At 43.5% G+C, this 22010-nt stretch overlaps 2 protein-coding genes and 1 long non-coding RNA gene across 5 annotated transcripts; 2 read left to right on the forward strand and 1 right to left on the reverse strand.

The window, feature by feature from the left end:
• The first annotated feature begins 3607 nt into the window (after nt 1–3607).
• Nucleotides 3608–6628, forward strand: LOC142524498 (gamma-glutamylcyclotransferase 2-1-like). Of its 2 annotated transcripts, XM_075628516.1 has the most exons (9): nt 3608–3822; nt 3893–4025; nt 4275–4351; nt 5225–5281; nt 5424–5480; nt 5631–5671; nt 5930–6078; nt 6192–6277; nt 6363–6628. In XM_075628516.1, the coding sequence occupies exons 2-9, from the start codon at nt 3917–3919 to the stop codon at nt 6429–6431; spliced, it is 645 nt and encodes a 214-aa protein (XP_075484631.1). In that variant the 5' UTR covers nt 3608–3822; nt 3893–3916; the 3' UTR covers nt 6432–6628. The 2 variants fall into 2 exon arrangements, with proteins under 2 accessions (XP_075484631.1, XP_075484632.1); XM_075628517.1 differs by having other exon boundaries at nt 3636–3804; nt 6192–6628.
• Nucleotides 6629–6800: 172 nt separating this feature from the next.
• Nucleotides 6801–9296, reverse strand: LOC142524499 (uncharacterized). Of its 2 annotated transcripts, XR_012814907.1 has the most exons (4): nt 8847–9295; nt 8309–8430; nt 7709–7887; nt 6801–7313 (listed from the first exon to the last, which is right to left on the reverse strand). It is a non-coding gene; the product is annotated as an uncharacterized LOC142524499 (long non-coding RNA). The 2 variants fall into 2 exon arrangements; XR_012814906.1 differs by having other exon boundaries at nt 6812–7313; nt 7709–8430; nt 8847–9296.
• Nucleotides 9297–11353: 2057 nt separating this feature from the next.
• On the forward strand, nt 11354–12910 carry LOC142525491 (uncharacterized). The gene is made up of 2 exons (XM_075629805.1): nt 11354–12071; nt 12166–12910. The coding sequence occupies exons 1-2, from the start codon at nt 11390–11392 to the stop codon at nt 12771–12773; spliced, it is 1290 nt and encodes a 429-aa protein (XP_075485920.1). The 5' UTR covers nt 11354–11389; the 3' UTR covers nt 12774–12910.
• Nucleotides 12911–22010: the final 9100 nt, after the last annotated feature.

Genomic DNA, 22010 nt, shown 5'->3' on the forward strand with positions numbered 1-22010 from the left:
AGGTTTAGTTTAAGTATAGTTTAGGTTAATTAAAATGTGTACTAATCAGCCTCAATTAAAATAAAAAAAGGATTTTAAGTCCAATAAGCTTAAAAATAGGCCTGTAAATAAAAAAAGGATTTTAAGTCCAATAAGCTTAAAAATAGGCCCGTTAATTCCAAACACACTCCCGAAAAATATTTCGTATTGGAAAGATTTTGAAATTATTAGCCGAACCCTCAAAAAGTCCCCCGATTCGATAAAATTTACGTATCGTTAAAAATTAAAATCATGCGGGTAAAAATACCCAATAAATCCTAATTCTTGAAAAATACCTTTAAAACATCTTATTTTAATTAATAAAAATTAATCATGTAATAAAATAGTTTTTCCTGAAAATTCTCCGGTCTCCGTTCCTCGTTCGAGCGCAAAAATGAAACTTAAAAATCTTTAATGCATGAACCTTTAAAATTTCATGAATTAAATTCTACCATGCATGAATTATGCATAAAATGCATAAAAATATTTAAACACAAATCAATGAAATAAAAATGCATTTAAAGCTTTAAAATAATTTAATAAAATACAAAAGAAATTTAATAACTTGCATGCATGTGGTTCACGTGGACTTTCGATTTTTCGGGACGTTACAAATTGTCTCTGATCGAATCACAAGATGTTTACAGGCCTATACTCAGTTATGGTCTGTAATGCAAAGGCCTATCCTCCAAGGCATTGAGAATTCCCAAATGAAGAGTTTCGAGTACATGACTCTATACCTGGAGCAGGGATTCAAATACCCCTAGCACAAGTGTTAAGTCGGGATCATCTCCAGATGAATTGATTGAAACAAAAATTGAGACTCCAGATCCTTATCTCGAGTTCTCAAGTCAACCCTTCACCTCGAGGATTGAAGAGGGAAAGATCAACCTTACACCTAATAGTGACAAAGGTAAATCTAAGGTTGATACTAATAAAGCTGCAATTTCTCCATTTCAGATTTATCAACAAAACTGTGAGAAATTAAAAACAAGAGTAAGCATTAACCCAGCTACTATCAGGGATGTTTCAGGAAAATATCCTAGGGTATGGATGAAATCAAATTGATATCCAAAGGAGGTCAAAGCTTGGTATGAATTTGGGGCTCTTGCCTCAGTTTATACCACATTGCCAAGCTTCCCAGAAATTTCAGGATTATCGAAATGGATCCATGATGCTGTTCATGAAACTTGGGCAAATAACGATTATTTGTCTAGATGAGATATTCTGGAGTTATACTTCTTCAGTACAGCCCCAGAACAGCAGGAAAAGGCTCACACGAAGCCTTTCATTTTATCAAGCTAAGGAGGCCAGATACAAATATTCAGAAATTTATCAAAGATCATCCGTCAGAAGAAACACCCCTTGTTGCTTCAATAACTGAAAATGACATTTCCACCAGAAGAGCATGAGGTCTATGGGTCTGTCTTATTGAGATGGACAAAGTCAAGTTTCCGTTTAAATTTTATCATAATTCGGTAAACGGATCATTCTTTTTAAATACTATGACAAGAAAAATCATGAGTTTTACAGAAGATCTATTCGAAAAGAAAAGAAATCTTATGTGGAATAGCAAGCTGCCGGGGAGTACAGAAACTCGTCTGAAATTCTGCAATATGGCTCATGTGGGAAGATGTTTAGAACAGATCTGCCCAGAATGCCCAAACCAAAAAGAGCCAAAATTTGGCAAGGGCTTCAGATCTCGGTCAGATAGGAAGCATCTTGCAGAAACAAGACCAAGTGGTGAAGGACCACAATCACGTTTTCCTCGGGGACATCAAAAGTTTAAGATTGCTCGACAAAAATAAGTGGACATGTGACTCTAATCACTTTTCTTGGGGATAACAAAAGTTAAAAATTCTCCGACAGAAGATAGTGGGCATGTTACTAACCCACTAAATGAACAAGAGAACTTGGACTCAATTACACCTATAAATAAAGAGTAAATGTGAACTAGTAAAATACACACGAACAAAGTCAAAACCTGAAGAAGATGTATTATACATATTTGAAGGTTTTTAAAAGATCCATCAAGAAAATAAGAAAACAGCTGAAGAATTTCAAAGCCTACCACAAAAGGCTAAAAGAAGTAGGAAATGAGATATCAGCTGATATAATTCAGACACATATCAACTGGTTATGCCAGGAGATAAGATCAGAAGAACAAGCTGTTTCTAGATTAATAATCTAGGAAGAAGACAACTCAAGTGGAGGGACCACTCAAACACTCACTCGACCCACTCAAGAGATAAGGCCAACCACAGCTGGAAGGCATTAAAGAAAAGTTATGCCAAAAATTGAAGCCCGGGCGCAAAGGGCTTCTATAAATAAGAAGGTAGAATGAAGATTAAGACATCACTCAACATCTTCGTTTTTCTTCAAAAACAAGTTGTAATATTTTCTCTTTCAATTTTATGTGCGTTGTGAGTTTGGCTATTATAAGTAGCTAAACAAGTCTCTCCTCCTCTACAGGAGGTTACTATATAATAATAGTTTGTATGTTTGAATAAAAGAACCAAGGCTATTGCCCCTCTCATGTATTATTTTCAAATTGAACTACTTTACTATACACCCTGAGGTAGGAAACGAAACAGGGTTGTGCTAAATGCTGTTGAATTAATTTGCGTCAGGAACCATCTGTTGCGACTGTGTGGTTAGGCTGTGAGGAGCAGTCTGTAAAACCCGGTGGATATAACCCAACGGCACGTTGGTCAAAGAGGTAAATTGTTCAATTTATTATACGAAAGCATGATGAGCCATTTATATATATAAAAAAATTTGATAATTGAATATGATATATAGGCTGTAAACCTTGCGTAGCTACATGTCTTGGGGCTATATGTGTTTAAGAACATACTTGATATGTATAACAATGCCACGTACCGAATTTGAAGGAATGAGAGTATTCTTAGAATTTACAAAAAATAGGTAGTTAAAACTAAGTTTTGAATGAAAGAGTAGTAAAAAAAAGTTAAAAAGAGAGTTGAATATTTTTAAACAAGTTGTCCTCAATTTATCTCTATTTTATTTTCATTGCTGGTCCAGTAGTTCAGTGAACCTGGATGGTTTCCAATTTACATCACATGAAAAAGAATAAAAACAATTATTATTATTATTATTATTATTATTATTATATATGTATGTATATTGAGATATTTATTTATTGTATATTTTATTTATTTTCTCTCTTTTTACTAAGTATTATTATTATTATGTGTATGTCATATGATACATTAGAAGTGAGTTTAGATATTTTAACTTAAAAAATAATTAAATAATTCCAATTTTTTTAAAAGAAAAAACGAGTTTGACGTTCGGATAATCTAACACTATATTTTTAATCAAAATGTGCGATGATTTACGAATCCCCCAACTTTATATTTGTTTGTCAACTTGTTTTATTAATGTGGAAATAATATATTTATTTTCTTTTATATTATAATATAATTTTCTTTAAAATTATTAGGACATAACATGGATTATATTCACTACAATTTAATAATATTTTAGATTTTAAAAATAATAAACAATAATTATTTTAATCGGATATAAATAATTGTTTTGAGGAAAATTCCAAAAAATAATCAATCATGAATCCTATAAATAAATCGAGAGTTTCTCCTCCACCTCCTCCCTCCCTCCCTCTCTCGCGGACATCGACAAAATTTTCGGACAGAGAGAGATCCAACAAAGATCGAAAGAAAATCCATCCCCATTTCACCTTTTCGATTGTTTGCAGGATCCACGTTGCTCGATTCCATTCCGAGTTTAATTCACAGCTGATTCGTTGCGTTTGATTCTTTTGTAAGTCTTTTTTGGGTGTCGAGGACTTTTTTTGTGGTGGATTGTTGGTTTTGATTCTTTGCTTGGGCAGGTATTTTTGTTCAAGCAACGAAAGATGGTGTTCTGGATTTTTGGGTACGGGTCATTGGTGTGGAACCCAGGATTTGAATATGACGAAAAGGTGATTGGGTTTATCAGAGACTACAGGCGTGTATTTGATCTGGGTATGTTTTCTTTCGTATTTTATGGAATTTTTTAGTCTTTTATTTCTTTAAATTCTGATTTTTTTAGCAGACCCCCTTCGATTTCATTTTTGAGTAATTATAGTTAGTTGCTGCTAAACTCGAACCTTTTTCAGCTGTATTTGGAGTGGTATAATTAGTTTCTTAAAACTTACTTTGATAATTTTCAGAACAATTCTAAGAATTACCGCTAGTTTATTGTTTAATTACATTTACTTTTATGGTTTTCAGCCTGCATTGATCACAGAGGTACGCCGGAACACCCAGCAAGAACCTGCACTTTGGAAGAACATGAAGGAGCAGTCTGCGTAATGAGTTTTCCTCTTAAAACGTTTGTTAATTTCCTTTGAAATGATATTTCTTCCAATGCTATGAGCCACACAAAGTAAAATGTCGAAATCCTTTTAGATAGTGATACTGATTAAGTGAAACGTGTCTGGTTTTTGGTGTCTTGTTTGTTCGTCAACTGAAAGAAAATCTGAGGTGCTAAATGCACTGGGATCACAGCTCAAAATCTTTCTATGACATGGTTTCTTTCATCTTTGGGATAGATGAACAGGGATTGTTGGTCCTGGAGGTAATCAAGAATTAGGTGATTGGGTTTCTGTGCCTAAATTTGATGTATCCTTTAAGAAAAAGGCCAAAATTTGCCTACAAATTGGACCCCTGCTTTTTCCATTTCTCGTATACTTTTCTTATTTTGAATCTGAACATTTTCTATTTTGTACGAGTTTTCAGTTATTAGATGATTGATTATGTCACTAATTTTTTTTCAAACTTTAAGAAAAGGTCAATTTATTCCAGCAATTTGGACAACTATTTTCCCATTTATTGTATGCTTCTCTTATTTATGGATGTGGCCCTTGTCTAGTTTTTATTGTAACGACCATGGGCTATCCCGATCTTGAGCTCCATCGGGGGCCTTGTCCCATCTTGGGTTCCCACTAGGGTCTTTTCTCTCACGGGCTTTTGTCCCATCTTGGGTTCTCACTGAGGTCTTTTCTCTCACGGGCTTTCCCATACATCATTACTCATAGGACTCTCCACACCAGGTTGGTGGAGTGATATCTCCCCAAGTCTAGAACTCATGACCTCCTGGCATAAGTACATAGTTCAAAGAGACTTGGTACCAGTTGAGCTAGTTTGAAAGGTTATCTTTGATATGTCAATTCTTATTTCAGTGGGGAGCCGCTTACTGCGTGCGAGGAGGGCCAGAAAAAGAGGAGGAAGCAATGGCGGTATGATAAATTTAATTGTTCATTTGGTTCGAGTACAAATTTGCCCGTTGGGATTTGACTTTTCCCATATATGCTGACTTCATAATTTGTATCTTAATGTTGCTTTCTGAATTAATTATTTTGTTTATCAATGTTTTGTTAGTATCTGGAACGAAGAGAATGCGAGTATGACAGAAAAACTTTGGTAGACTTTTTCAAAGTGAGTTGTACTTTTTTCAGTCTTTTCTTGTTCATTGTCCTTGCACTATACCATATCGAATTTTTTGCATGTTTCATTAGCTTAGCTATTTTGAAAGCATGTCAATTTTCATGGTTGCTGATTTTGTATTTTTGTGTTTTCTTAATGCAGGATGAAGATTCGGAAATGCCCCTTATTAACGGGGTAATAGTGTAAGTGATTTATATACCTCAAACATTCAACCAAAAAATGTTGTGCTCTATCTGGTTTTAATTTCAGTGTTTTCTGGTAAAAAGTTAAATTTTGATTAACGATTATGTTACTTGGTGTGAGCACGAGGAAAAATTTGAAAATGGAAATGAGGGTGTGATGTTTGTTTATTCGAAAAGAGCACCGACTGGAAACAAAAACGATCATACGCTTGATGTTTCATTGGTTCAACAATGGTAGCTTTCCATTTATCGTTGCAGTTTCACATCCACGCCGGAATTATCGAACAAGTATTATCTCGGGCCTGCCCCCTTGGAAGACATGGCTAAGCAAATAGCTACTGCCTTTGGCCCATGCGGGAACAACCGAGACTACCTTTTCAAATTAGAGAAGGCCTTGTTTGATATCGGTAAATGCCCTGGAATCGACTTTTAATATAGGAAGATAGATAATCTTTAGAAATTATCTGGACCATATGAAGTCATTTTTCCAAGTTCTAAATCAAACAGTGCATCTATATAGGTCATGAAGATGACAGCATTATCGAGCTCGCAAACGAGGTGAGAAAGGTCCTTGGAATTGCAAGAATCGTACCCAAGGAAATCAAGGTGTTTGGACCATCCCTCGTTCAACATACAGCTACTTCAGCGCCTCGGAAAATCGCAACCGTTGCCTGAAGTTAAGGAAATCAAGGTGTTTGGACCATCCCTCGTTCCACATACAGCTACTTTATCGCCTCGGAAAATCGCAACCGTTGCCTGAAGTTACAGCCGTTGATGGCTAACAGATGTTACAAATTTTCCTCTAAAAAAGTTGCTCAAGTTTTTTAGCATTCCTCGTTGAGTTGTAGTTATTACACGTTCACGGATGAGCCGAGGAATCGGCTTGCTGACAATGGTAACGCGGGATCGAGTATCCACTTTCGTTTTAATAAAAGAAAAAGATCATTATTGCGCTAAGAGTAGGTCTCTTGTGAGACGGTCTCACGAATCTTTATTTGTGAGACGGTCCAACCTTACCAATATTCACAATAAAAAGTAATATTCTTAGCATAAAAAATAATATTTGTTCGTGGATGACTTAAATAAGAAATCTGTCTCATAAAATATGACTCGTGAGATCGTTTCACACAAGTTTTTGTCTTGCGTTAACTCCTCATTTGTTTTTATTTTTATTTTTTATGTTTCTTATGATGCATTGTCACACTATTGGAGAATAGGATGCAAACAAATGTGGATTTGTTTTACATACATGAAAACAAATAATTTTTGAAAATTTGATGGTTGTCTAGTCTCATTAATCATTAGAATCTATAATATTGCAGATAGGGCTGAGTTTTTGGCAAATGCATTTTTGTTGTAGTACCATTAATAGCTAGTCATTATTGTATCATCTAATCAAATTGCTCTATCCAAACGCAGATTGATCAAAGTTTACTCTAAACCTCTTTACTTTAATAGTAATCAAGGAGAACGAAGAGAGAACCTCTCGAACCTTTTCGAAGCCTGATCTTATCATCAATGTATGCTATTTGCAGCTTCACTTCACTCTCACCACCATATTTGAATTCCCATCCTCCAACTTTGAGTTCTGGAAGCTAGAATACGAGTCGAACACATTCTCCATCCAGAGCTGTCAATTTTCCTGTTTATCAGCCAAACGATTCAGATAGTCTCATGGAGTTCAACAAAGGTGCAGACTATGAACCACTCCAGCAGGTTCAAATACTAGTTATTTCTATATACATATAGACAATAAACATGAGTCGAGCTCTGATACATGTGAAACTACTTGAAATCAAATTCGAATCATGATTCCGAGGCTCAATCTTTTAGGCTTGGAATTGCATAGCAAGCTCCAACTCTTACAAAAGTTGAGCTCTATCCAAAATAGTTCTTTTAGAGCATGGAATTCAGCTTCAGCTTGAATAAATATGAGCATCAACTCATATGGTCTCATTCAATGAAGTCATAGCTATAACCTGATTGTTATCATACGATTAGATGATACAATAATGACATGCACAAGGGAAAAATTACGGTTCAAAGAAACCTCTCCATCGAACAATCCCAGTAAAGAAAAAGTTACTCTGTTTTTTACAGTATCCATGGATTCAATGACCTGAATCATTTCCTTGGTTTTGAATATCAGACTTCCGTATGCATTTCGATATCCATCACCTGGTGATGTAGGATTTGAGTAATACTGCACATCCCATCTGCAAATAAGTTTTTATAGGAAAGATCTTCACATTTTTGAAAGCTAAATGGAATCAAAGAGTAGTTATACATAAAAGAAAAAGGACAAAAGAAAGTCTTTGCTCTTCCATTCATGGAAGCAGCTCAAAATAAAGTAGAAAGCGAAAAGCGAAAAGGGCATTCTTCATTGGTTATGCAATATATCTAGTGTGGAAGTAGGCCATCATTAAATTGGAAAATATGGGGATTAAAAGTCCTTGGATGAGCATCAGGTGGAAACTCGGTCCACGTAGCATAGTGAAAAGAGAGGTTGTTAGCTGACAAACTCTGGATACATCATTTTGATAATAGTTAGAAATGATAGCTCAAACATTCAGTAGAATTCAAATTGAAATTAGCATCACAGAGTGGCAAATAACTATAGTTAAGAGGGATTTTGACCTCCAAATATAAGCGGGCACTTTGTAGGCTCAGCAACACAATTTTTGCAATGCATTAGCCACTTCAGCTACCCATTGGTGTTCATTTCTTGACAGAATAACTCCTCTATCAGTTTGCACAACCTAATGAAGCCAAAGATCTTAGTTTCTCTTCACTAAAAGTTGTAACGAAATATGGAAAAGCTTACAATTATGATCAAACAAAACAAAAGTTTTATTTACAACAAAAATAAGGTAACGGTTAATATTTTGTTGCAAGGAGCTCTAACTTCTCTTCCCCTCCCCCACCTTTGGACAACTCCAACCCTGCGCTAAAATAGTGTGAATATTCTCCGATGGGGCTGCACTATTTTGCCCCTCCTCCTCTACGCTAAATTCTAGTCTGAAAACAAATCAAGCAGGTGGCTTAATCGATCTATTTGATCACCCCGAATGAAACTCAGAAGAAAAGCAATACATGGAAAAAGGATTATTTTTTCCAAAATACATTTCCCATAAACAACACATCGATTTTATAACAAAAAAGATGAAATTTGCACCTGTGATAGAATGGATCCACCAATTCATCAGGCTTAGTCGACAGTGGAGTCGCCGCCACCGACATCGACGCATGTATTCCCTAGGCAGCGGTAGCCGACAAGCGGCGAGGAGAAATCACGAGGGCTTGCCCAAATTCCTTCTCCGAGGAAAAGGCGTGGGGATTCTAACGGAGGCATTTGCAGCAGCGAAGATATACACAGCCACGGTCGCCATTCTCGACGAGTTTTGCCGGCAAGCAGCCAGTCTTCAGTCACATGAAAATCTACGTGGGGCGGATCGAAATTCTAATCCATGAACCTGAACGCGCCACAACTTATTTCTTGTTATCCGGTTCGATTTTCTTTCCTCATATCGGTTTTTTGTCGAAATCAGTTCGGAAAATTTGTCCATATGATACAAGATGGTTAAGAGTCGGGATGGTTACGATCCGAGTTTTAAACTCGGTGGTCCGGGTTTCGAACTGAACGGTCTGGGTCTAGCGCCCGATATCCGATTCAACCCTTATGCTTTTTTTAAAAAAAAAAATTAATTATTAAAAATAACAATAAAATATTTTAAATGAAAATTAAGCCAAGAAAGTTAAGAAAAAACCGAAACGATAACACCCGAGTTCGAAGTTCGAATCCGCAGTCAAAGCGCACAAATGAGCTTTGATACTCACGGGAAATTTAGGGTCCGATCCACGCAAGCGTCACTAATCCAGACACGGGCTCCAAAATTACCCTGGGCCTGAAATCACAAATAAGACCGTTAGGAGGGGGCCAGGAGGGTATCCTGGCGTAGCCCCTCCGACGCTCAAGTCAGAGACTGAGGATATATGGGGGAGCAGCTAAGGGCGCTGCTGAAAAAAAATATAGTGAATGCCATATCGTACGCTCAAACCTGGTATTTATAGGAGAATACCTGGGCTTGTCATGGGCCCTTCACCTGTGGGCTACCTGTGGGCCTTAGGGTTTGGGCCAGATCTTGATGGGCTCATCCATGGGGTATCACCAGTCTCCCCCTCCCGAGTCGAACTGAATCGTAGGTTCAAAGTTCGATTAATGGTGTTGTCCTTGGTTCATCTGCGATGAGGATGTATCGTACCAGAAAAAATTAATTTCGTTTGCCATTAACGAACGATGTTCACCGCTGCAAAAATTACGGGGATCGACCTGCCCGGTCAGGTCGTGGGGGTGTGGGGGCAACGCCCCCATAATTTTTTCAGAAATAAGCACTCGCAAGGGTGAGGCCTTGCGTTTTTCCTGCCGTTCTCCAGTCTCCCAAGATTAGGAAACAAATCAAATCGCAATCTTAATCTGGAGGGAAATATATCAAATCAAAACACAATCTCCTCCTAAATGGTAAGGTATGGGCTGAGCTCCCCTATAAATAGAGGTCACCTTCTCATTTCATTCTTACTTCTCTCACAAAAATTTCCGCTGAAATTCATTCACCAGCTCCTCCCTGCCCACGCTTTACCTGCGCGTTAACCCTAGCGCCGCCCCACCACCACTCCACCGTCACTTTAGTCCGCCGCCCCGGCCACCACTGTGCGCCGTCCCACTCTCGCTCGAGCCATCGCACGCCTCGTCTTAGCCAGCGCGCGCCTCGCCCGAGCCCTGCAGCGCGCCTCGCCCGAGCCCAAGCCTCCCCTCGTCGAGCCTGCCGAGCGCCCCTGCACGAGCGCACGCCCTTACCCCTAAACGCTCCACGCTCGCCGCTCGCCCCTGCCAGCTCCAAGCTCGCCCTAGCCCGAGCATCCAGCTCGCCCTCGCCCGAACGCACAAGTGCACGCTCGCCCACATCGTAAGCTCGCCGCCGAGACGCTCTCCCAGGGCGCACACTCGCTCGCCGAGCCGCTCGCCTCTGCGCGCATACTCGCCCAGCAACACGCTCGCCCGGTGCGCTCCTCGCCCCGCACGAGTGCACGCTCGCCCCCTGCCGCTGCGTGCTAGCCCAGCGCGCACACTCGCCCGTCGAGCCGCTCGCCCCCGCGCGCCTACTCGTCCAGCAGCACGCTCGCCCGGTGCGCTCGCCGCCCCGCACGAGTGCACGCTCGCCCGAGCGCCTCGCCCCTTCCGCGCACATACCCTGCTACGAGCTCGCCCGGCCACACGCTCGCCCCTGCCACGAGCTCGTCCCGCCGTGCCACACTCGCTCGAGCGCCAAGCGTCCCACGCTCGCCCAGTATCCGAGCACCAGCTCGCCCCTCGCCCTTGCACGCCAGCCCTCACGCGCCGTAACGCACCTTACTCGGCCATTCTTGGGATTTTATTGCTTTGAGTATTTTCCCCTGCCTCATCCGGGTCAGTTCTCTCCTCTTCCTGTTTGATTATCCTTAGCACTTATGTCTTCTTCCGATTCCGATTCCGAGTCTAGTTCTTTGGGTGGTACTGAGGGGTTTAGCGAGTCTAGCGAGTCCAGCAGGTCTAGCAGGTCCAGCGAGTCTAGCCAGAGTAAGATTTCCCTAGCCGATCCTGATTTTACCGTTGATCCTCCTGAGGAGAAAGTCACCACTCATAGTCGTCCGGGTAAGGAAGTTCGTCACGTGACCCAACAAATGAACATATCTAACGCAGACAACTTGTGGTATGGTCATTTGTCATCCCACATCCCTTCCGGTAGCGAGCCAAAACTTAGAACTTTATGGCACATTCCTTCCTCCCACCAGATTATCATTCCTAGCCCAGAGGACCGGCCCTATCTAGCCCCTAAGGGCTATTATACCTTCTTTCAGCATCACTTTGATGCAGGTCTCCGTTTCCCTTTGTGCGATTTCTTCCAAGAATTAAGCAAGTACTACCAGGTGCATTTAGGTTTACTCACGCCCAATGCTTTCCGTTTGATAAGCTGTTTCGCTGTGTTATTCAGAGCTTTAGGCCTCCCTTTGAATTGCACCACTTTTTCCTACTTCTTAGTTTTGTCCAGGTCAAAAGATGGACCTTTCTACGTAACCTCCCGGTCTGGCCACAAACTGTTCGATGGGGCCCCCAGTCATGTGAAGGACTGGAAAAAATACTTCTTCTTTGTACAGCCACCCAAAGAATTGACTTGCTTTACCGATTGGTACCCTGTCTTCACTAAACCCAAACTTTCCAAGAGTTATAAGAAAGATGAGGAGTACCTACAGATAATGAGTGTACTAGGAGATCGATGCTTTAACATTCCCAAACTTCTATCTGAGGATCTCCTATGTCATGCCGGGTTAAGTCCCGTTAAAATTAAGCTGAAGGAGAATGCTGGTAGATATTCTCATCTGTCCATACTTCTTGTTTTTCTTTTATTTATTATGTTACTTGATAACATTCTCATTTGGTTCCTTGTCTCTGCTTGCAGGTACTAGAGTCATGAACGCCCTATTTCTCCGTGAACTTTCCAAGACAAAGGCCGGGGGTTCTTCATCAGTTTCCCAGAAATCCATTACCCCGGTAGTCACGATGGGCCCAAAGGGAGATTGTTCTGCTGCTGAGAAAAAGAAAACAGGTTCCTGTTCTACCACCGCGAAGAAGCCTGCTAGCTCCCCTAGCTCCCCTACTGCTGCGAAGAAGAAGAAGGCAGGCTCCTCCTCCTCCGCCTCAGAGCGAGCCTCCTCGCCACCTCCTCGCGCCAAGTCCCCTCCTCCGTCTGGTAAGCAAAATGCATCCACTGATCTTAGCCCGTCAGCCCCTCAGCATGGCAAACGCAAGATTTCTGAGATTTCTGTAGTATCGGTCTCTTCTCCAGAGGGGTCCGAGCCCGATGAGGAGCCTCCCCTCGCATCGGCGGTGCATCCTCTATACACTTCGGATTCGGCCATCGTGGGGCGGGGTCCTACTCCTCTAGCTCAGAAGATAATGTATCAGCTTCCTTCCGACGCCGATGCAGCGTTCATGGGTTCACTGGGGTGGTCAGACCTCCTCCGCCGGACATGCAGCAGTGTCACCGAGGTATACTTCTCCTTATAACCTTTAGATTGATGTTTAATATACATTTGATCTTCTTATCGTCTTTTCACCCTTATCTACTTATGCAGGGCATGATGTACGTTGGGGAGTTGGCCGAGCGTGCTCACGCCGCTCGATCTGACTCTTGTCAAGAATTACGCGAGGTTCAGGCTCTCCGCGAACAGCTCCAGGCTACTATTGATGAGATGAAAGTGTCGCATGCCATGGAGCTTTCGGAGTCCCAGATCCAGTGCGGCGAGCTCTCAAAACAGAAGCAGGAGTCTCAGCGGCTGATAGAGGATCAAGCTAAAGAGATCAAGAAGCTGAAGAAAGAATTAAAGAACTCACAGGCTGAGCTTAAAGACGCCAAGGCACGACATGTTGCAGAAGCCTCCTCTTTCAAAGAGGAATTTCTCAAATCCGAAGAATTTGTCGAGATCTGTGGCCCGAAAGCTTTTCACTACCTGGGGGTGGGTTTCGAGGGTGCAGTCGGCCTTTTCCACGCTCAGGGCTATCCTCCGCCAGGCGCCCCTACTGACTTTATCGACTTCGAGGGCTTCATATCGAGTCTCCCCCCTGATTCCTAGATTGAGCCCCTTTATTTATGTTATTTTCTGCATTGTTTTATTTTCCATAGGATTATGCGACTTTTGGGACGTTTACATTTGGTTCTTTCCTTTGCGCACTTTTGACATGTACGAACTCGTTTTATTTATGCAACCTTGAGTATTTTGCATTTGAATTTACTGCTTCTCACGAGTTTGTCTCTGATACTATTAACCTGTTAGGGCAAATAAAATCATCACCCTCTAACTCCTCTGCTAGGTGACACCTTAGCAGGAAAATAAAAATCAACCATCTCCACCCTCTAACTCCTCTGCTAGGTGACACCTTAGCAGGAAAATAGAAATTCACCATCTCCACCCTCTAACTCCTCTGCTAGGTGACAGACACCTTAGCAGGAAAATAGAAATCAACACCATCACCCTCTAACTCCTCTGCCGGGTCATACCTTAGCAGGAAAATAGAAATTCACCATCTCCACCCTCTAACTCCTCTGCTAGGTGACACCTTAGCAGGAAAATAGAAATCAACACTATCTCCACCCTCTAACTCCTCTGCCAGGTGACACCTTAGCAGGAAAATAGAAATTCACCATCTCCACCCTCTAACTCCTCTGCTAAGCCGGGCCTTAGCAGGAAAATAGAAATTCACCATCTCCACCCTCTAACTCCTCTGCTAAGCCGGGCCTTAGCAGGAAAATAAAAATCAACCATCTCCACCCTCTAACTCATCTGCTAGGTGACACCTTAGCAGGAAAATAGAAATTCACCATCTCCACCCTCTAACTCCTCTGCTAGGTGACACCTTAGCAGGAAAATAGAAATCAACACCATCACCCTCTAACTCCTCTGCCGGGTCATACCTTAGCAGGAAAATAGAAATTCACCATCTCCACCCTCTAACTCCTCTGCTAAGCCGGGCCTTAGCAGGAAAATAGAAATTCACCATCTCCACCCTCTAACTCCTCTGCTAAGCCGGGCCTTAGCAGGAAAATAAAAATCAACCATCTCCACCCTCTAACTCCTCTGCCAGGTGACACCTTAGCAGGAAAATAGAAATTCACCATCTCCACCCTCTAACTCCTCTGCTAAGCCGGGCCTTAGCAGGAAAATAAAAATCAACCATCTCCACCCTCTAACTCCTCTGCTAGGTGACACCTTAGCAGGAAAATAGAAATTCACCATCTCCACCCTCTAACTCCTCTGCTAGGTGACACCTTAGCAGGAAAATAGAAATCAACACCATCACCCTCTAACTCCTCTGCCGGGTCATACCTTAGCAGGAAAATAGAAATTCACCATCTCCACCCTCTAACTCCTCTGCTAAGCCGGGCCTTAGCAGGAAAATAGAAATTCACCATCGGGCCTTAGCAGGAAAATAAAAATCAACCATCTCCACCCTCTAACTCCTCTGCTAAGCCGATGCCATAGTAGAAAAATTTAATTTTTCTCCACCCCAACTCTGCTCCTCTGCTAGGCGATGCCTTAGTAGAAAAATTTAATTTTTCTCCACCCCAACTCTGCTCCTCTGCTAGGCGATGCCTTAGCAGGAAAATTTAATTTTTCTCCACCCCAACTCTGCTCCTCTGCTAGGCGATGCCTTAGCAGGAAAATTTAATTTTTCTCACTTTCATAATACACCACCATTCATGAACTGAAAAGAAGAACTTGATTTTATTGAATTCCAATGGATTACAAAAGAAAGTTTAGAAAGTAAAATACATCGACGACAGAATCAAGAATAATACTTCCTAAGGTGATAAGCATTCCAAGGCCTCTTCAAAGCTTTGCCTTGCGCATTCTCTAAGTAATAGGCTCCAGAGCTCAACCTCTCGACCACCTTGAAGGGACCCTCCCACTTTGGGTCCAATTTTCCCCTCTGCTCTTCTGGCACCTTCCTCAGGACCAAATCACCCACCTGAAAGTTTTTTTGCACGACTCTCCGATTATAAGACTGTGCAATGCGATTCTTATAAGCTTCCAATTGAATGCTGGCAGCCTCCCTCTTTCCTTCCAAAAGATCAAGGTCAGTAGCGCGTCTTGCCCCATTGTCCTCGTCATAAAACATCACCCTTGCCGATTCCAACCCGATCTCAGCCGGGAGCACTGCTTCATTACCGTAGACCAAACTGAAAGGAGTTTCTTTGGTTCCCTCTTTCGGAGTGGTTCGGTATGCCCATAAGACACTTGGTAGCTCATCCACCCAATTGCCTTTGGCCTTGCACAGTCGAACTTTCAGACCCTGTACCAGCGTCCGATTAGTCACCTCCACCTGGCCATTACTCTGCGGGTAAGCTACAGAGGTAAAGACTTGTTGGATCTTCATCTCTTTACACCAAGCTTCGATTTTGGCCCCTTGGAACTGTCTCCCATTATCGGATATCAGCCTCCTAGGTACCCCGTACCTGCATACTATACTCTTCCACAAGAATTTCAGGACGTCGTTCTCAGTGATTCTGGCCAAAGGCTCTGCTTCCACCCACTTTGAAAAATAATCAACTGCTACCAGTAGGAATTTTTTCTGAGCAGGAGCCATAGGAAAAGGTCCCACGATATCCATTCCCCACTGGTCAAAGGGACAGGCAGCCGTGACAGCCTTCATCATCGCGGCCGGCCGGTGATTCAACCGCGCATGACGTTGACAACTATCACAAGACATTACCAACTCTTGAGCATCATGCAGCACTGAGGGCCAAGAATAACCGGCGAGCAGTACTTTTCTTGCTAACGCATAAGCCCCTAAATGATTTCCACAACACCCCTCGTGAACTTCTCGGAGCACATAATCAGCCTCTTTGTAACTTAAGCACCGAAGAAGTGGCCCTGCAAAGGACGTTCTAAACAACACGTCCCCAACCATTACATAGCGTGAACATTTTATCTTCAATTTATGAGCTTCGCGAGGGTTATCAGGAAGCTTTCCCTCTTTCAGGTAATCAATTATGTCAGCCCTCCAATCCTCTTCTTCTTGCTCAGCTGCAGGTGAACTCGTGTGAGGTGTGAGTTCGATTTGAAATACCACATCTCTATTCTTCCAACTTCCCATCGTTCCAGCCATTTTGGCTAGAGTGTCTGCCTTTTCATTTTCTTTCCTGTGAATCTGTTCAAATGTAATCTCTGTGAATTTCTCTCTGATTCTGTTCACTTCTCGAGCATACTCAATAAGCTTCTCATCTTTCACATCATACATCCCCTTCATCTGTTGCGCTACCAACTGTGAGTCAGAAAAAATAAGTACCCGGGTAGCTCCCACATTTATGGCTGCTCGAAGTCCTGCCAACACAGCCTCATACTCTGCCTCATTATTGGATGCTCGAAAGTCCAACCTTACAGCCAACTTCACTTCTTCCCCAGCTGGTGAAATCAGTACTACTCCCACCCCACTTCCGTCCTTCGACGAGGAACCATCCACATACACCTTCCAAGGGTTCTCATTCTCCTGATGTACAGTCTCAGCCAGAAAATCGGCTAACGCTTGTGCTTTAATAGCTGTTCTCGGCTCATACTGGATGTCGTATTCTCCCAACTCCGTAGTCCACTTAACCAGGCGGCCGGACATATCAGAATGAGTGAGAATCCTGCCTAATGGACTGTTAGTGAGCACCACAATCGGATGAGATAAGAAGTAAGGCCTCAAGCGTCTGGCTGTCATTACCAACGCCAAAGCCAATTTTTCCAAACCCGAGTATCGGATCTCTGCCCCCTTGAGTGCATGCGAAACATAGTACACCGGCTGTTGAACTGATCCATCAAGCTTGACAAGGACCGAACTCACGGCCCCTTCAGTGGCAGATAAATATACCCACAAAGGCTCCCCCGCTGTCGGTTTGGCTAGAACAGGAAGCTCGGCAAGGTACTCCTTCAGTTCTGTGAAAGCCTTCTCGCAATCCGGCCCCCACTCAAATTTTTTCGCCTTTCGCAGGGTCCGGAAAAAGGGTAAACTTCTATGGGCGGATCTCGAGATAAAACGTGCCAGCGCAGCAATCCTCCCTGCCAACTGCTGAACATCTTTGGGCCCCTGAGGAGAGACCATATTTTGGATAGCTTGAACTTTCTCAGGGTTAGCCTCAATTCCCCTCTCCGTCACCATATAACCCAGAAATTTCCCACTCTTCACCCCAAATATACACTTCTGAGGGTTCAACTTCAGCCCATAGGACCTGAGGGTGGAAAAGGTCTCCACTAAGTCAGGTATGAGCATGGCTGAATCCTTAGACTTTACCATGATGTCATCCACATATACTTCCACATTCCTCCCCACCTGCTTAGAAAAGACTTTATCCATCAACCGCTGATACGTGGCTCCGGCATTTTTTAGTCCGAAGGGCATGACCACGTAACAGAAAGTTCCTTCAGAGGTGATGAAACTTACTTTATCTTGATCCTCCACGGCCAAGGGGATTTGATGGTACCCCTGATAAGCGTCCAACATGCACAAATACTGGTGTCCGGCTGTGGAGTCCACCAACTGATCTATCCGCGGCAAGGGATAACAATCTTTAGGACATGCCTTGTTGAGATCTCTGAAGTCCACACACATCCTCCATTTTCCCGAACTTTTCGGAACAAGAACGACATTCGAGAGCCAAGTAGGAAATTGTACCTCTCGAATGTGCCCGGCACTGAGCAACTCTCCCACCTCCTTTTTTATAACTATATCTTTCTCGGGCCCGAAGTGTCTTTTCTTCTGCTTCACGGGACGAGAATTCGGCAAGATGTTTAACCGATGTTCTGCTACATCTGGACTCGTCCCTGTGAGCTCTTGGGCTGACCAAGCGAACCTGTTGAGATTAGCTTGTAAACAAGTAATAAGTTTTTCCCTTACCTCTGGGTCAAGGTCAGGGGCTATTCTTAGAGTTTTCTTGTCAGGCCCCAATGTCACGATCTCCGGCCTCTCATCCATCACCTCATGAACCTCTCTCCTTACCACAGGCAACCCGCTTCGCCCCCTTCTAATCATATTGACCTCCACACGTGCCCTCTTCCCCTCTTCTTTCACTATCCCCTCATAACACCGACGAGCGACTTTTTGGTCCCCACATAAGACTCCAACCTCCCTCCCCACAGGAAACTTCAATTTCTGATGATACGTGGACGCTACAGCTCTGAAATCTTTTAGGGCTGGTCGTCCCAGAATTCCATTGTAAGCGGATGGGGTGTCCACCACAGTAAATGTCGTCATCTTGGTCACCCGCCGAGGCTCATGTCCCAAAGATAAAGGAAGGACAATTTGACCCAGCGGCGGGATGGCATGTCCTGCGAACCCATATAGAGGAGTGGAGATTGGTTCAAACTCAAATCCTTCCACCTTCATCTGATCCAGAGTACTCTTGAACAGGATATTAACAGAGCTTCCATTATCAATAAAGATTCGTGCCACATCGTAATTGGCAACGGTGGTCGTCACCACCAAGGCATCGTTATGAGGAGCCACAATGCCTCGGAGATCCTCTGGCCCAAAACTGATGACAGGATCATGGGGTAAGTTCGCACTCCTCGATATTTCAAAATTCTCCAACCTCCTCCCATGCGCCTTCCGCGCTCGCCCGGAATCCCCATCAGTAGCACCCCCCGAGATCATATGAATCATTCCTCTCGTCGGGTGATTATCCTCATTCGTTCTCCTCCTCGGTTCAGCGGGCTCCCGAGGGACATCCTGACCTCGACCCTCTCTCCTCGGCTCTTCGATCCTCGGATGTATCCATGGAGGGCCTCGACCCCGCCTAGAAGACGGGCGAGATCTCAGCTCACTCCCAGACGAGGACCCTTCTTGTCTACCCCGTGGCGGAGGTCGAGCACTGCTCTCGACCCTCTGCGACTTCTCCCCCCTCTCCCCCGACTCCCTCACCTCCATCACCTTATCCCGACTCCTATTCAGAGGAACATGTGATGAGAATTGTCTTCTATCTTTGGTTCTGTCCTCATCTCTTTCCCCTGCACCCCTCTTCTTTCCACCTCTCTCGGCTCCCTCCACCCTACTTCCTCCGGGCCGGTTTTCCATCCTCCTGTATCGTTGAGCATCCTCCAGGTTGACATATTTCTCAGCTCGAGCCAACAAATCATCATAGCTCGACGGAGGCTTCTTGACCAACGACTTAAAAAACTCTCCTCCCCTTAGTCCTTGTGTAAAGGCACTTATCATGATGTCAGGGGTAGCCGATGGTATTTCTAGTGCTGCAGTGTTGAAGCGCTGGACAAACTCCCGCAACGTTTCAGCCTCTTGCTGTTTCATCACAAACAAACTCAAATAGTTCTTTTGATGCCTCTTGCTGCTGGCAAATCGGTGCAAGAAGGCTGCAGAGAAATCCTCGAACGATTGTATGGAGTTGGGCTGCAGGGTATTAAACCATTGCTGGGCTGACCTCACCAACGTGCCCAGAAACACCCTGCACCTGACTCCGTCTGAATATTGGTGCAACAGAGCCGCATTCTCAAATCTCCCCAAGTGTTCCTCAGGGTCTGTATGTCCGTCATACTCTCCAACGTTTGATTGTCGGAAATTCGGAGGAAGCCCTTCCTCCAAGATGGCTAGTGAAAAAGGGCTTCCTCTCTTGGGTACCGGCGCCCTGCTTCCCACCTGCTCCCTCAACCTCCTTATCTCTTTCCACATCTCTCCCATCTCACTAATCTCCCCACTCTGGAGGGGTTGCGTCTCTTCAACCCTGCTATGATGGACCTCAACATTTTCCTCCCGCTCCTGATGGGCGGCTTGTTCCTCTACAAACATAGACTCTTGATTCCTCTTCATGGCCTCATCCACTGTTCGGGTGATAAATTGGCCCAGCTGTTCCAGGGTCAAGTTTCCCACATTCTCATTGGGACGGGTTTGCTCGGCCCTCGTCTCGTGGATGGGCTGCTCAGTTCTGGCCTCTTGACGAGGTTGTTCTTGTCTCGTCTCAAGATGCGGTTGTTCCTGTCCCGCCTCAGCGCGAGATGGTTCGGGTCCCCTCCGAGGACGCGATGATGCTGAGGTGGCTCTTCCACTCCCTCTCCTCCCTACCATCTCTACGTCTTAACTCAAAAGTTCCCACAGACGGCGCCAAGTGATACTCACGGGAAATTTAGGGTCCGATCCACGCAAGCGTCACTAATCCAGACACGGGCTCCAAAATTACCCTGGGCCTGAAATCACAAATAAGACCGTTAGGAGGGGGCCAGGAGGGTATCCTGGCGTAGCCCCTCCGACGCTCAAGTCAGAGACTGAGGATATATGGGGGAGCAGCTAAGGGCGCTGCTGAAAAAAAATATAGTGAATGCCATATCGTACGCTCAAACCTGGTATTTATAGGAGAATACCTGGGCTTGTCATGGGCCCTTCACCTGTGGGCTACCTGTGGGCCTTAGGGTTTGGGCCAGATCTTGATGGGCTCATCCATGGGGTATCAAGCTTCCTTTGTGAAGACTCAAAATTTTAATCAACGTGCTAGAACCTAATTTGAAACAAACCGAAATGGGTTCGGTCGACCCTACCCCTGCGGGCACTGCCTGCAGGGGTCGATCCCACGGCTCGGATTTTTTCGAGCCAATTTATTTTTTTTTTTTTACATGGAGGTGGGCCCGGATCACTCATGTGGAGTGATCCGGGCCGTTCATTGCCCGTGCAGGCAGTGCCTGCACGGGTAGGTTGAAACAAACCGAAATGGGTTCGGTCGACCCTACCCCTGCAGGCACTGCCTGCAGGGGTCGATCCCACGGCTCGGATTTTTTCGAGCCAATTTTTTTTTTTTTTTTTACATGGAGGTGGGCCCGGATCACTCATGTGGAGTGATCCGGGCCGTTCATTGCCCGTGCAGGCACTAGGTTGAAACAAACCTTAGAAATGGATACATTGTGCAACATCCATCATTATATTCATTTAACATCATCGTAACGATGGTATTGACCACTTTCTCCCGACCATGCAACAATCATCCAAGTCTTGCATTTTAAAATTTTAAAAGCTTAATTTGGCACAAGATAATTGCTGAATTTGACGAGCAAATTAAGGGCTGCTTATTACTCATAAACATGGGCGGAGCTACATGCTCTTGTATCCGGGCTTTAGCCCGAATGGCCCAATTTTTTTAAAAAAAATTTATGTGTAAATTTTGTATAATTTTTAAATAATATGATATTAGCCCGGTAGATCAATTTAAAATATTAAAAGATTCTAGAGTTTAAAATTCTAGCTCTCCGCCACTGCTCATAAAAACCAATTTATGACCATTGAAGGAGGGTTATTATGACACCCTTTCAGCTCACCTCTCGTAGCCGATAAATAGAGACATTGGATTAGAAGAAAACCACACCAAACGCCATGCCTTCTTCGAGCACAAGAGTTGAGTTTGTCGAGCTTATGTGCTGTCAAAGTCTCGAGATTTCAGCATCCTTTTGAAGCCTAAATTCTGCTCATTTTCAAGTTGCATTTCTTCCATTGTTTCGAACATGAGTGTTGTCAAAATACTCGAGTATTCAGCAGTGTTTCGAAGCAAAAACCTGTCCAAGTTGCTGTCCATTTTCGAAGCCTTTCAACAGCGTTCCGAGGTCAACTTTCTGTCCAGGTTTTGAAGCAAAAATCAAAGCCTAGCAACAACTTTTCAAAGCCAAGTTTCTGTCCATTTTCGAAGCAATTTGACAGCCTTTACTTTCAATCGCTTCCATTAATCGTTCTCACATTTTGAAAAAAATATTCAGGTAAGTTGGCTTATATGTATAA

The sequence above is a fragment of the Primulina tabacum genome, chromosome 14, assembly GCF_025594145.1.
Source record: "Primulina tabacum isolate GXHZ01 chromosome 14, ASM2559414v2, whole genome shotgun sequence".
Classification (NCBI taxonomy): Eukaryota; Viridiplantae; Streptophyta; class Magnoliopsida; order Lamiales; family Gesneriaceae; genus Primulina; species Primulina tabacum.